The sequence below is a fragment of the Myiozetetes cayanensis genome, unplaced genomic scaffold (assembly GCF_022539395.1).
Source record: "Myiozetetes cayanensis isolate MyiCay16 unplaced genomic scaffold, myiCay2020 scf4, whole genome shotgun sequence".
NCBI classification, from domain to species: domain Eukaryota; kingdom Metazoa; phylum Chordata; class Aves; order Passeriformes; family Tyrannidae; genus Myiozetetes; species Myiozetetes cayanensis.
Genome location: NW_026087631.1, coordinates 39,435,705 through 39,449,940, shown reverse-complemented (window position 1 = coordinate 39,449,940; position 14,236 = coordinate 39,435,705). Strand labels below are relative to the sequence as shown.

The 14,236-nt window shown below is 37.3% G+C and overlaps 1 protein-coding gene across 1 annotated transcript in view; it reads left to right on the top strand.

Annotated features, from left to right (window-relative positions):
- Positions 1 to 14,236, top strand: part of FOCAD (focadhesin) — a 91,296-nt gene that overhangs the window by 44,752 nt on the left and 32,308 nt on the right. Inside the window, exons 17-22 of the mRNA XM_050329815.1 lie at positions 269 to 319; positions 949 to 1,032; positions 2,434 to 2,566; positions 6,462 to 6,650; positions 6,902 to 7,023; positions 13,055 to 13,147. Coding sequence (XP_050185772.1) covers positions 269 to 319; positions 949 to 1,032; positions 2,434 to 2,566; positions 6,462 to 6,650; positions 6,902 to 7,023; positions 13,055 to 13,147 — 672 coding nt within the window. The remainder of the gene's footprint in view (positions 1 to 268; positions 320 to 948; positions 1,033 to 2,433; positions 2,567 to 6,461; positions 6,651 to 6,901; positions 7,024 to 13,054; positions 13,148 to 14,236) is intronic.

Genomic DNA, 14,236 nt, shown 5'->3' with positions numbered 1-14,236 from the left:
GCACATTCCATACAGTTTAACAATTTTTGCTTGCATTAGTGAGTCCTGGGAAATACGTGAGGAATTCCAGTACAAGGTTAATCTGTGGTTTCCCTCTCCCAGAATGTGAGAACACGTGAACATGTCTGGAGTTCAAATCTGTACCCATTCCACTTTTCTAGCTCAATGCATGTTGATGTGGCAGCAGTTTGTTTCAGGTAACTGCTTCTGTTTCAGCTGCTTATTTAGTTAAAGAAAACATAAATGTGTATTTTGTTTTCTTTTATAGAAATTCAAAGCCCAAGTTATCAGCTTCCTATGGAACAACACACAGAACGAGGTAGGTGATACAATTGAAAATGTTGATTTCTGATGTCAGCAACTGGATATTAAGTTTTGTCCTTTTCTGTCAAGACAGTGTCAGTAATCTCATTTCCAAATAGGGTTTTCTGCTTGTTGCTGGCCATTTAACGCTGTTTTTGAAGCAATGTACTGCACATCATGAAATATGATCCTAACGTCTACCATTTCCAAGGAGAATTATGAAACAAACTAGTTTGATTTCCCCTGGAAGATTTCAGCCTCGACATGGTGAAGCATTTTCGACAAAGATGGTGCTGCCACAACTATCTGAGTTCTTTTGTGGAGTGTTGTAGTACAGTGGGAATGCTTGACTATAACCACCATGGGGCTGATAGAACTCATGTATTTTAGTTTAAATGTGGCTTATATATTTCTACCTAAAATACCCTCAGAATGCTTGCTATGAAACCTAGATATTTGCTACTTTGCATTGTGTATGTATAAAATAAGCAATTGAGAGTGTGCCTCAGGAAAACATTGTTATTTTAAATTCTTTACCGGTGTTCAGTGGTTACTTGATAAGCTATTTGTATGGGCAGTTTCCAGTAGGTAGCAGTAGCATATGCTGTGTTTCTGATTCTCTTTTTCTTCTTGTTAATTTTTTAGGATGCTTTGGTAGCTATTTCAGCCTATAAATCTCTGTCATCATTTGACTCTGAAGAACATACAATTCTTCATCTTCCTGAACAGGTAGCCATATTGTGTGTTTAATAGTAAGGACATTTGACACCTCCATCTGGCATGGGTTATATCCTCTTGAAAGGGAAACCAGGCCATGTGCCTTTTCTATCAGATAACTAGGAGGAATAGAGGAATACAAGCTCCTGCTTGAATGTTGCAATGGTGAAATGAGATAGTATTGTCTTGGCGAGTAGGAAAAGGCACAAATGAAGCTGAGTGAGGGCTAAGCACTTATTTTGTTAGTTAAATCATCAGGTTATCTTTTGGGCATTTTATGCTCCTCTATTAATGCTTAACTAAGCAAATCTTGTGATTGGTGCTTCATCCATTGCAGCAAACTTATGCTTAGTGCTTTTGTTCCTGACATGGGTAAGTCAATTTGAAAAATGGGTGCTATTTTTGGAATCAAACTGAAAAGTTTTCCTGTGTTTTTCTTCTGAACTTTTACTGTATAACATTTTACTTTTTTGTCAATAAAGTAAGTCAGAAAGGAATTGAGGTATTTATTGGAACACTATTTAAGTATGTAGACAGCTGTTAAACTCTGAAACTTCTGATGAGTTGACTCAGTAACCTTACAAAATGAAGGAGTACAGGGAGATGAGCATAAGGTCATCTATGTGACTTTTTTTTGGAAAGTAATGTTGTATGAGAGGATAGACAGTACTCAGTAGTACACTGGTACTTTATGGCGTAGTATATACTTCTGTAAGGTTTTATTTACAAGATAGGCTCTATTTGCATGTTGCAATTGGCTATTATGAAAAGGTTGCAATAAACAATTTTAAAAATAAAAAAAAAATGGTTTATATAAATCCATGAGAAGATTTCAGCATAAATCTTACAAATGAAAATATGTTTTACATAGAAGACCATGAGATAGAATGAGGGAAATATCTAAACGCTGCTGCGATACTAAATGTTTCACAGTAGTACATAGTTCTGTATTAGTGGTACGTTTACTTTAAAGTCATTAGAAAATGAGTAAGTATGATTTAATTGAAAGCAGTGTAAATATGTTGCAGTTTTTCAGATTCTAAAAACTAATATATAAATAACATCTAGCAAAAATTTCTATGTATATTGAAGTACCAGTATAAAACATTGTTAAATTTAAGAAGAATCAGAGTGAAAATAAAATTTTATGAATTTTAGCTCAGTCTGTAAGTACCAAGATAAATTTTACTCTTACTGATGTGGATTTACATGCCCTGTGATTTTTATCCACTAGTGTTGCCTTTCAGTAAGTAGAAACTTTTATTCAGTCAAATGCAAATTAATAAAATGGAGTGAAATAATAAAATGGGAAACTTTTCATATTTAGCTGGTATTTTTGATTATTGGAATCATGAATGGTAATGAGGATTTGGAATCTTTGTGCTGATATTTCATTTTTGTTAAATCGTCCAGGCACGACCAGAAGTTTGCTTGCTGGAGGACACAGACATGAATGAAGATGAAGAGGAGCAGGAGGCAAATCTTTTTGTTCCGGGTTCTTCCTATATCAAGCTGTTGTCTCTAACACCAGCTTCTGTTTTAGGAGGTATAATATATCCAGTATTTGAGGTTACTTTGCAGATATATAATCACAGTGACTCTACAGACTTGTGGCTCTTTTATAATTGAGTATCATGTTAAAATGCTGTCTTTTTATTTGTTTGTTTCTTAACAAGTGACAGAAAAAAAGGTAAAGTAAAAGTTAAGAGGAAAATAAAGCCCACAACCCATTTTCAGGAAGATGGTATGTCAGAGGTCCTGATGGTGGGGAAAAATGCTTACAATTAAAAAAAAATCCTTGCCTGTCCTACAGGGAAAGCCAGTTTCATATTATTTACTTCAAGTACCCATGACTTCAACAGAGAGGGATGAGCAGATGTTTTAAAAGGCAACTCTGTATTTTAGCCCAGCAGAGGCTGAAGTAAAAAAGTGTTTTATAAACATAGTATTAATGGTATGAAAACAGTGCTGTTTACAAAGTCTGCTTACTTGACAAAATGTTAGTGCTGTTTTAGTGCTAAATCCTAATTGCAAGGATGCATGTTGATATTGAAGTATGCATCAACAGATGGTCTCTGGTGTATGCACTTGTTCTGAAACCTGTGCAGTTGAATCACCTTCAATATTTGAGAATTTTGCTGATCACTTGATTACTTTCAGAAGTGCTGAAAGTACTTTCACTTCTAGTGACAAGGCTGAGATTTTGTGCTGGGACATAGGCATTGTTCTTTCATTCTTAGTAGAATGCCTGGGATCTTGATGTGCAATTGCAGCCTGTAAACATTGCCAGGAAATAGTAGTAGTGTTTTGTAGTAATTTTCCCCAGTGGGGACTCCCAGAAAGATCCATCCATCAAACTCTGCATGCACTGGCATCTGGAGTATGTGCAGCCTCAGCTGTAGAGTCTAACTCCTAAGTCCTGGAAGCTTAGGAAGCTTAGGAAGCTTCCACGAAGAGTGATATAACCTACTTCAATGAAAGAGGGTGATGTATCTTGACAGAAAATGCAAGCTGAGTAATGAGTGCTGAGATAGCCAGCTTCCTAGGAAGATGGGAAACCGAAACAGATTTTAAAGTGAACAGAATGAATACAAAGATACAGCTACCACAGACTGGCATCAAAATATACTTGAATCCAGACATTCAGTGAATAGTTTCTCCTTCAGAGGTGTTTTCTGGTGCTGTTAGTTAACACAGAGAGCAGAACAAAAGCTGATCAGAACAAAGGTTGAGCAAAAGTTTTAGTGACTGGCAGGAGTGATTGATGTGATTTAATTACTCCAGTGAAAGAATATGAAACTGGATTTGAGAGACTTTGTCCAAGACAGGCCTGAGAGCCACAAAGTTTCTGTTCTGTGGGAGCTGAATCTGGGTCATTTCATCTGCCAGAATCCTGCTGTTACACATTATTGAGATTAGTTCAGTACTTCCTTACTGCTTAGAAGGAGTAGGACTGAGCTGCTTTTTAAGAAAACAGACTCTGCTTCTGAGTTTTCCCTGAAGTCCTTGTTAGTGCACATCAAATCAACTGAAACTTCTAAAGGAAGTATAGCTTGCTGCTTGTGAGAGCTCCCTCTTTGCTTTTCCTTGTTGATTCTTTAAACTCTGAATTCCTGCTTGTTTTTATTCCCTCCCTCTCCTTTAATCCTTGCAGGAGGGGAAGAATCTTTAGGCTTTTTTCAGACTCTGTGTGTTTCTTTATGAAGAGCTGAACACTAATGCTATGACAGCTGCAGTTAAAAAGTTACAACTTATTATTACTGAATTGTGGGATTTTTCCAAGTGCCTTCTTCAACTGTATGGGAGGAAAATATCTAAGCTTGCAAACAAATCTATAGGGGCTATTTCTGCAACAGAGCTGAGGAAAAATTAGAGGCAAACTAAAAGTAGATTTTCTATGACAGTTGGAACACACTGCAATTCCAGTTTATGAAACATTGGAAAGTGGACTTTGATAGCATTTTCTCTCAAACTCCTTTAAAACTGATTTCAGTTTTCATATTGCCTTGAAGCATTGGAGTGCACAGGCTATCAGAAGGGTTATGACAGCCTTAATTTTTTTATTTTAGTAGTTTTTCATTCTGGATGCCTGAGACTTGTCTCAAACCTGGTAGTCAGAGAATTAAAAATAATCCTATGTAAAGAACTATAAACTTGATATTATTATTGTTGTTGTTGTTTCTAGTAATAACTGGTAGTTACTCGTAGTAGTATACTTCCTGCAGAGATGTTACTACTAATAATAATTTGTTGCTATGATGTTTGTTGTCTTTTTTTACCTTCAGATTGATTTCAGGCCTTAAAATACTGTATTCTAGCATTGCTGCACATCTAGTTCTTTCATTAAATTTATCCAGATTTTGTAGTTTGAGTTATACCTACTGGTCTAGAGCTTTGGGTTGTGTCCTGCCTGAAGAATTGCTTTTGAATGGCTTGGAAATATTAAGTCCCTTGGTGTAACCAGCAAGTGCAGTAATATGACAGCAGTGACACTACCTGTACTGTGTTGTCTCTGTCAATATGAATGGTTTCCAGCAGAGAAATAGCTCCCACTTGCATTAAATTTCTTTTCTGTTGTTGTAGCTACCCTAAACAAAAAAGGGTTTTTATGAAAATCATGAGCAGGTGGGTGGGTAGTGTTTTCATGTCAATAAGTATATCCTCTTCCAATAAAGCATTGGCTACAAAGAGTTTCTGTCTATTATCAGTGTAGTGACAATTGCTAAATGCATTCTGCAGGTTTTGTTTGGAGAGTACTGGCATTATAGGTGGAGAAAAAGGATCCCCAGATGAGGTGCCCTTTTTGACAGGCTACAAAAACCTATTAGATTGAGACTGAAACTCCACTATGGAGTTGAAATGGGAAAGAACATTGCTGAAAATCAAAGGAACTTGGTGAGATACAAAATGTGAGAATGTTTAAGTGTACAACTGTTTTATTCCAAAATGACATAGGTGTTTCTTGGGATCAAAAAGGATGAATGAATGCCTCTAGTCCTTAGGCAAAGCAGGACTGCATGGGATTTGTGAACTTGAAGGCCAAAGTTTCAAGCCTAATGTGTAACAGTTCTTATAAATCCCCTTAAAACTAATTTGCGTAGTGGAAGCACTAACAGCTTTATTATGTTTGCAAGGGGTACCAGTACAATGTTGTGATGTGGTAACAAACACCGTGCAATAAATCTGTGTACATACAGAAATATAAACCTTTTCTCCCAATATGTACCTCTAGAGGCTGCTTCAGATTGACTTTGCAAATGGACAAAAACTTGATATTAATTCTGTGTAATTTTAAACCTGGTTAGGCTATAAAATGTATAGCTTGAAAGCACAGAACATAATAAAAATTTGTACTGCTATATTAAAAGAAATCAAGGTCATACTTCTCTCTGTATCCCCTATTTGCATATACACACTCTTTCTCCATCTATCCTCTTTTGCATTGTGCTTCTTCTAAATCTCTTTAAGAACAACCTGGTTTTAGAGACAGTGTTCTTCACAATGTTGCTCAACATCAGTTCTCTTTATCATTGTCCTTCTGTCAGCGTGTGCTACTCTTACTGGTGTATCAGTAAAAGAATGCAGTCAAGAGCTCATGGAATAATTATGGCTATTTTCCTTCCCAGCCTTGAAAATACTACATCAGCTTTGAATAAACTAGTTTTATACTTGAATTCCTCACATTTCTTATTTTCAGCAGCTTCCTGTGATTTTCAGCATTGCTATATCCCCACTTCAGTGCAATTACAGGTGGAGGAAAAAATCCCCAGATGTAGGTATGCTTGCTACAACATCAAATTTAGACTGCTGATCCGCTATAAAGTTGAAGTGGGAAAGAAACACTAGTGTCATTTTGGGGTTTGCAGGGTTAGTTATGTCTCTCAGTCGTCAGGCTCTGACAGTCTCTTGCCTTTCTCTTCATTGCATTACACTTCATCAAGCATTTGAAGAGTTTGCAACATCACTGGTGAAACAGGAGATGACCAACATGCCTCGTGGTGTGTATCATTCTGCCTTGAGAGGAGGGACCACACGCTCAGACCAGGGGAAGACAGTGGCAGGTGTTCCAAACTTCTTGCTGAAAATGTATGAGAGGAACAGACAACCAGGCATGACACCAGGCCTTGCAGGTAAGCTCTCCCTTTCTTGAAGTTGGGCAGGTATTCATGCTTTGACCCAAAGATTTCTCTGAATCTGTAGGTGAGTCAGTTTCAGAACAATGATGTCTTATGCCATTGGATATGCTTGCATATGTTTTTGAGTTGTTTGCTTTATTAAGTTAACATTGCTTTGGGTTCTCCCCTGACTTTTGCAAGACTTCTGAATTGTTAGTGCAAGTATTAGCATTGACCTTTTTTTTCCCCTTCCCTCCCACTTTAAGCTGGCATGTTGCCGTGTTATGACCTTCCAGTCCATATGGGCAAAGATGGCAAGCCTATTAATAGATTTCTGGCTAGCAGAGGGCGCAGTTTCCAGCAAATGTTGGTCGCCCTCATTCATGAGGTAAGTTGTTGCTGGCTCCCTCCCTCCCTTACTCCCTCATTTGTTTATGCTAATTAGCTATTGGTATCAGGTAGCAATGGTGTGTATGAATGTATCATAATTAACGGAGCTTTCTGTGATGAATCACAGAATCATCAAGTCCAACCATCAGCCTAGCACCATCACAGTCACCAAGCTTCACTAACTTGAACTGAATGTGAAAATACTTTTTTTTAAAATGTTCACTGTTGAAGTACCTCTTATAAAAATCAGAAGAACAAACAGAAGGTAACCTTTGCCTTTATCTACCTTGCAGGCTACTAAACCTACCTTATACATGTCATGTGTAACCAGCTGTAGATGAATAGCAGGTCTGGATAATGATGGGACTCTGTGGAGAAACAACATCTACGCTTTACTAAGGCTTCCTATTTTATTCTGTCTCTTAAGTGTTTCAGCTCCCTGACCTATTACACTTACACCTCTGAGAACATGCAATTACTTTTGATGTGGTTTTGGAGAAAGGACATGAAATAAGCCCCAACTTAATCATTAAGGAAAATAAACTGCTTATAATTGAGTCTTTTAGAAAATCCAGAATTACAGTACTTTTATGGTTAGTAAGATAATAACTGGATCCAGGGACATAAGTGTTCCTTTCACACTTTTATTCCAATGAGAGCAGTTTTAACCAAAAGTGGAAGTGTGTTAAACTCTTTAGAAGTTCATAAAATAATTCTGTTAATACAGTCATTTTGTATTGCTGTAGAGGTCAATTACAAGTGTCTGGGACAGTGATCTGGGTCCTGATTTTGGTTTGTGACTGTCACCCAACATATGCGGGGCTTACCTGCTCTGAAGTTCCTCTGTGATGCTAGTAAGATAACTGACACCAAACACCTTCTGTTAAGAAATAAGTGTAGCATGGTGTGTGAGTGGGAAGATTGTGGAAACAGGGTTTGGAGAGGTTTCTGTTTATAAACTGGAAGTCTGTTGCAGAACACATGCGTCTGCTATGCATGATGCGCAGGGGTTATGTTCTGATCTTGTGATGCATCTGCAAGGCTCTCTCTGGGCTTTGCTCTCAGGGTCTGTTTCCTTCATGTTCACACTGTGTTTATACCAGTTAACTCCCGTAGTTAACTTGCTTTTTTGAAGCAAGCAAACCAGTTCCCTAACAAACCTGTCTGCAGCAGAGTTTACCTGAAGCTTCCAGTCAAGTGATGGGAATGTGTGCCATACTGAAATTGGCTGCTTCTGCATAGTGCAGTCTTCCCACTCCCTACCATCTCTCAAAATTTCCATGTGCTAGCATACACATCGAATCTTTACCTTCTGTACAATATCATAATCATTCTGGTCCTTCAGGACTGAAAAGCCGCAAAAAGTAATAATCATGTCTTGTGGCCACAGAAATACCACGTGGACCCCAGTGAGAGTTAAGCCAGATGGTACAAGGACAAAAGCCACTCTGCACCCCTTGGACTGGGGTATAGAAATCCATCCCTGGTGCTATGTTACAAAGTCAGTGTCAACAAGATTATGAAGTACTTCATATGTCAGGTTCTTCTCTCAAACTAGAAAAATAAAAAAGCAAACACCACTCTTGAACACAGATCTCAAGGTATCCAATACCATGCATGCAGATTTAATAGGTGTTTTCCATCTTGACATCTTTACTGCTAAAGAATGAGAGCAGAAACTGGAGATAATACACCTCATCATCACAGGAGGGTAAATTAATGTTTTAGAATGTTTTCTAGCTATTTGGATGTTCCAGTGGAGAGCACCAGGGGAAATCCACAGGGATATTTCATAGTGTGTCAAGGGATCAGATGAAAAGTAATGAGGTATTAATGAAGCAGGAGCTTCCATAGTATCCAGAAAGAAAACCTTTGTTGTTTATGTAATTGCTTCATTGAGTGGGACCTGGGTTCAGAACCAGGGGTTCTGGAGAAAAGCATATTTAAGGCGTTATAAGAAAAGGCATTTGTGAAAGTTTTATATGATTTGAATTACAATGGGATAAGGATCAGTTCTAAACGACCATGTTATAAACATTTGCCTGTTACCCTGCTGAAGCACCAAATAAAATCTCTGGAAAACAAAATATAAGTTTACTTGTATGTACTAACAATGATTATAAAATCCAGCAGCACGTCAAAAAATTGACTTTTTTTGTGCAAACAAGCTACCTTCATAGAAACACAGCCTTTAAAAGCTTTGCTGGAGAAAATATTGGTTTTTTATTGAATGTGGTGAACTGGATAAAGTTAGTGAATATGTACCAATGACTGGAGAGAGAAATATTTTACTAAGTATCTCACTACTTTACCAAGTCAATTGATTCAAGGTGTAGTAAAACTAGAAATCGCTCCAAGTATGTTTAAAATATAAACGTAAACACAAAGTATTTTCAGACAATGCTAATTGCACCCTTTTAGTGAAAATCTACAATAATTATAAAATTTTGATCAAGAATCAGTATTTCTGTTCTCAGTTTACACTGCTTTTAAAGACAGAGCTTTTTCTTGCAAAAAAAGCAAGTACATGGAGACAGTTGTACATAGAGACAGTTGGAGTCAGGGTTGTCAGAAAAAAGGTGTTTGGGTCTTTGTCTAGATGAGAAACCAGTCCCTGGTCTCATTGGACTAAATTTCATGCCTTAGTATTTGCTTAGTTGTCAGTGTTCTTCTGGGGAACAGAGTTTAACAGTAAAACCAGAGAGCCTAAGCTATAAAACTGACAAACAGCAGTATTGGTAGAAGGAAATTGGGTTAGTAGGAACTGGGTCTGCCTTTTCCCTGGCTATAGGAATTAACGTGTTTTTGTAATTTCTTCAGAGTTCAACACAGCATATTTAGCAGGTATTTTAAGAGGTTTAAATTACCAGAATGACACTTCTTTGCTACTGATTTGACTCTTTTATTGGGAGTGGGGTGGATATGGGTTAACACTTAGAGTGACTTTTTAATAAAGCAAGAAGTGTTTTGTTTAAAAGAAGTCTTCAAGTTGCCTTTGAAGCATTGAATTCAGTGTAAAGCTCTGAATAAAGTGTGAGGTTGATGTAAACATCAAGAAAATAAAATAAATTGGAACATGTCAGGCATTCATTTATTTTATCTCTAAAAACGTCCACCAGTTGCCATTTTCTTAGTTAGGACTGAGCAGTCATCACTGTACCAGGATTATAATGTGTTTCACTTTTCAGTGATTTGATCTATGCTCACAGCTGTAGAATATGAACTCACAGGTTGCATATTTGTCTGTATCTGTGTATGCTTAGTTGCCATTATTGAACTTATTTTTTTGACAATGGGGGCATGATGAGGGGCTTGAGAAAACCCGTTTCATCTTTGAGATTCTTTACGTATAAAACTGTGATGCCTGAGATTCTGCTACCAAAAAAATGAGTTACATGAGGTATGCAGAGGAAAGATTTTCTTGTGTATTTAAAAATCTTAGTAACATACAAGTAACAACTACTTGGGTTTAGCTTCCATTCAAATCTAACAGTAACAGCAACAGAAGATAACTTAATATTCAGTCTTAATGGGCCAGACTTAATCTATCTCCTAGTTACTGTTCTAGCTGAGGAATTGGATGCATCTGTAATAGCTGTCAGGAGCATCAGATTAAGATGCAGAAGAGTTTTTTGTTATTATTTGAATGGGTATCTCATGGGAAGAAGAAAATACGTTAAACAAACTGTAGTATGTTTGAAATGGTGTGTTGTTCTTTAGAGGTAACTGGTGACTGAAAAGAGGAAGATCGTCATTCTCCAGAAGCGGGGATGTGCTGTTTGATAGATTATTAAATAGAGCTTGTTAACCTCGTTCTGAGAGGACCTCTAAGTTACTGTAGTCACAGTGGTCAGAAGTTTTATAGACCATGGGTTTTCTTTTTTTTTCCTACAGCTGCCTAGGTCATACTGTACTAGAAATCTCTGAGTTTATCACAGTCATCTGGACTAGATTAGCTAATAATTACCTGTGACTGTTTCAGATTTTGGAACTAATTCTTCCTAGGAATGCATAGAAATAATTTTGTACCAGATTCACTTATCTGTTATGAAAATGAATGAGGATGAATAGTCACATATGTTCACATTATGTACCATATGTTTTGGTGGTTCTCTTAATGTATGTTTTGGGTTAAAGTAATTATCCATCTTTTTGTTCTCTAGTGGAGGTGAAGGCAACTGATCATGCTACGTGCAAAAAGCACAGAGCCAGACTGCTTTTGGCAGACTGATGTGGTAAATGGTGGCTTTGACAGTCTGAACCGGTGCAATTGTTTTTTAAATGAAGGAGGATGGTCTTGCCTTTGCATGTTTCTCAGTATTCAAGTGCTTTCTGTGTGTTGGAAATAGCTCCAAGTTATTTTACCTAAAGATGAGTCACATTTACAGGCACAGTTGTGAAGTTGAATTCCAGTGGTGAGTTGTACAGTATTAAATACTCCTCTACAACTAACAATCATGTTAGGCATTCTGTATACTCATGGAAGAAGCATTCCCTGCTCTTTTTTTAAAGTGTGTTCATTAGGTGTGCTGTGATGACATGCATCTTTGAGAAGTCAAGTGGAAAGCTTCTTCTGTACATTTCTTTTCCCATTTGGTTTTATTGTAATCAAGATATTCCAGAACTTGTTTAAACCTTATATGTGAAGTACCTTAATAAGACAGTTGGATTTTCTAGAACAGAATTCACTGGAGTGTATTCTTCTATGCCTAGATATTTCAGTGGATGTAGTTCAGATTATGAACTGATTGTACTGATCTCTACTACTGAATTTACTCAATGTAGTTCCTCTAGTGATGAAACAGTATTCAGAAATTAAGTTTGTTGACAGATTTTTGCCATTCTCCTCCTTGGTCTACTGTGCCTTGTAGACAGACAGTTCATTTTTTTCTCACAAAGGAATGCTGAGGGGTGGATTTGGAAGTGTATGCATGCAAGTATGTTAAAAAGAGCCTCTGAGCAAAGTTGAAAATTGAAAGAGATACTGCTTCACTGTTACATTTATACAGACATGTAACGCTACTGTTGTTTTTGAATCACTGAGATGACACTTTGTGTCCCGTATGAGAGGGGCATTTAATTACATGCCTAAACATTTCAACTGACATAAAGGTATTGTCTAAAGCACGTTTTCAAGAATGCACCTTTGTTAGAAATGAAATTAATTTAGGGAATATGTGAGTTGGCAGGGCTATCAAGGTGGAAATCTGTTGTACTTTGTAAAAAAAACACACTAGGATTCCCAGTCTCCCTGCTCTACCGAAGATTTTAAGATAGACCATAAATAATATCATCGTTTCTTGGGTTTTTAAGCAGTATTATCTCAATTAGATACTCAAGGAAATGGTAGAAATGTGCTTAATTTCACTGTTACTTGCATTTTTTTGTATGTGCCCTGTGCTGGCTGTGTATCAGTGTAAAACAAGTGATGAGGCAGACCCCCACCTTACCACAGTCTCCTTTAAGGTAGTTGTAGGGAGTGGTAAGGTCACCCCTGAGCCTCCTTTTCTCCAGGCTAAACAACCCCAGCTCCTTCAGCCACTCCATGTACACAAAATCCATGTACAGAAAGAATATTTACTACTTTATGTAGATCGTGAGGGGCGTAAAATAGAGGTGATGAAGAAGGAAGACTTAGGAAAATAACTATACAAAGGCAGGTCTTTATCTTAGTTAACCATTCTACCTGTAGAAGCATCTAAGATTTTCACAAACTATGAAGAAATGTTTGCCAGTGCTAAGTGTTGTACTAATTGCCAGATGCAGTCCACTGCTCCCTCTAGGTTCCATTATTTGTTGCACTACCTGGAGCAACCAATTTTGACTGGTAATGAAGTTGAAAGTAACAAGGTGTGGGTAAAATCAGAAAGGAGAATAAAGTACATTACCATTTTACTTTCTTAGAACCACGTGTAATGGCCTGTGGGAGTGAGTGAATGATTGCCTGCGAATCACAGACTGGAGAACATCAAATATGTGTGTGCTAGACTTCATGTAACCACTTCTGACCTTTCTGGTGTGTTGCACAGGTTAACATTCAACCTTCTGAATGGCACTCCTCCATACTGCTACCACAGTCCTGGTTAGGATTTATGAGTCGAACCTACAGTGCAGTCCTGCAGGTAATTTTGAGGTATATCATATTGTGCACATTAATGCTTATTCAAGTGATATGAGTTTTATTTTTACCAGCAAGAGCACTTGTAAAAGTTATAAAAATATGAGATAAAAATAAAACTTGAGGTGTTTAATAATAAAATTTATGAAAAGAGAACAAAAATGAGTCTTTGGTTAATGGCAGTACAATCTGGGATACTTTGTAGAAGTGTAGCTTCTCTTTACAATTCAAGTTTGTGCAGCTTGTTCCTGTGTCGACTTGCAGCATATGTCATTTTTCAGAATTTTTAGAAGATGAAATTTTAGCTAGAGCTCTAATCTACTGCTTGGGTAGGAAGCTTGTAACAGTGTTTCACTACTATAGGTGGCAGAGGCTATTGAGGGATGATTCAGTAAAAAGAACTTCCCTTAATCAGCAGGTAATGCTGTCACACTATAATAGGCTTGTCTTCTGATTATTTCAACCTAGCTAATAATTAGAAAATATCTCAAATCTTCTCTGATACCTAGAGCAATGTAGTATCTTTTGGTTTTTCAACAGGAAAATTATCTAAAAAAGTTTTAGCAAATAGGTGCCTTGTAGAAGGCTCTCTTTGTGCTACTAGAAGGGCTTATTTGTTTCTATTTCCAGGCCACATCAGCTGCTTTCAGTGCAAGCAGCTCAGGTTGCTGAGCGAATTCTAGAAGCTTTGACTGCTGTGCAGCAAAATGTATGCTTCTGTTGCATTTTCAAAACAAATTTTATCTTGGCCATCAGCAAAATACCAGATTCTAAACTAAGCCAGTCCCATTACAAAGCAAGCAGCAGCTATTCAAATTGCAGTTTTAGATCTTGGGGTGGACATTTTGCTTGCATTTAATTACTTCCCTATTTTGCTTCCCTTCCAAGGCAAGATTTCACAAGAAGCTTGGCATTTACCAGGCTTGTTCCTGAAGGGGTCTGTAGGATATCTTACCATTTTACAGGAAAAAGAGAGGCTATTTTTGTTTCTTCTTACTTACTCTTTATGCTTATATAGCACATTTCATCCAAGGTGGCCAAAAGGGACTACAATATGAGTAGTCTAGATAGTACATAATTCAGTATTTCTGAA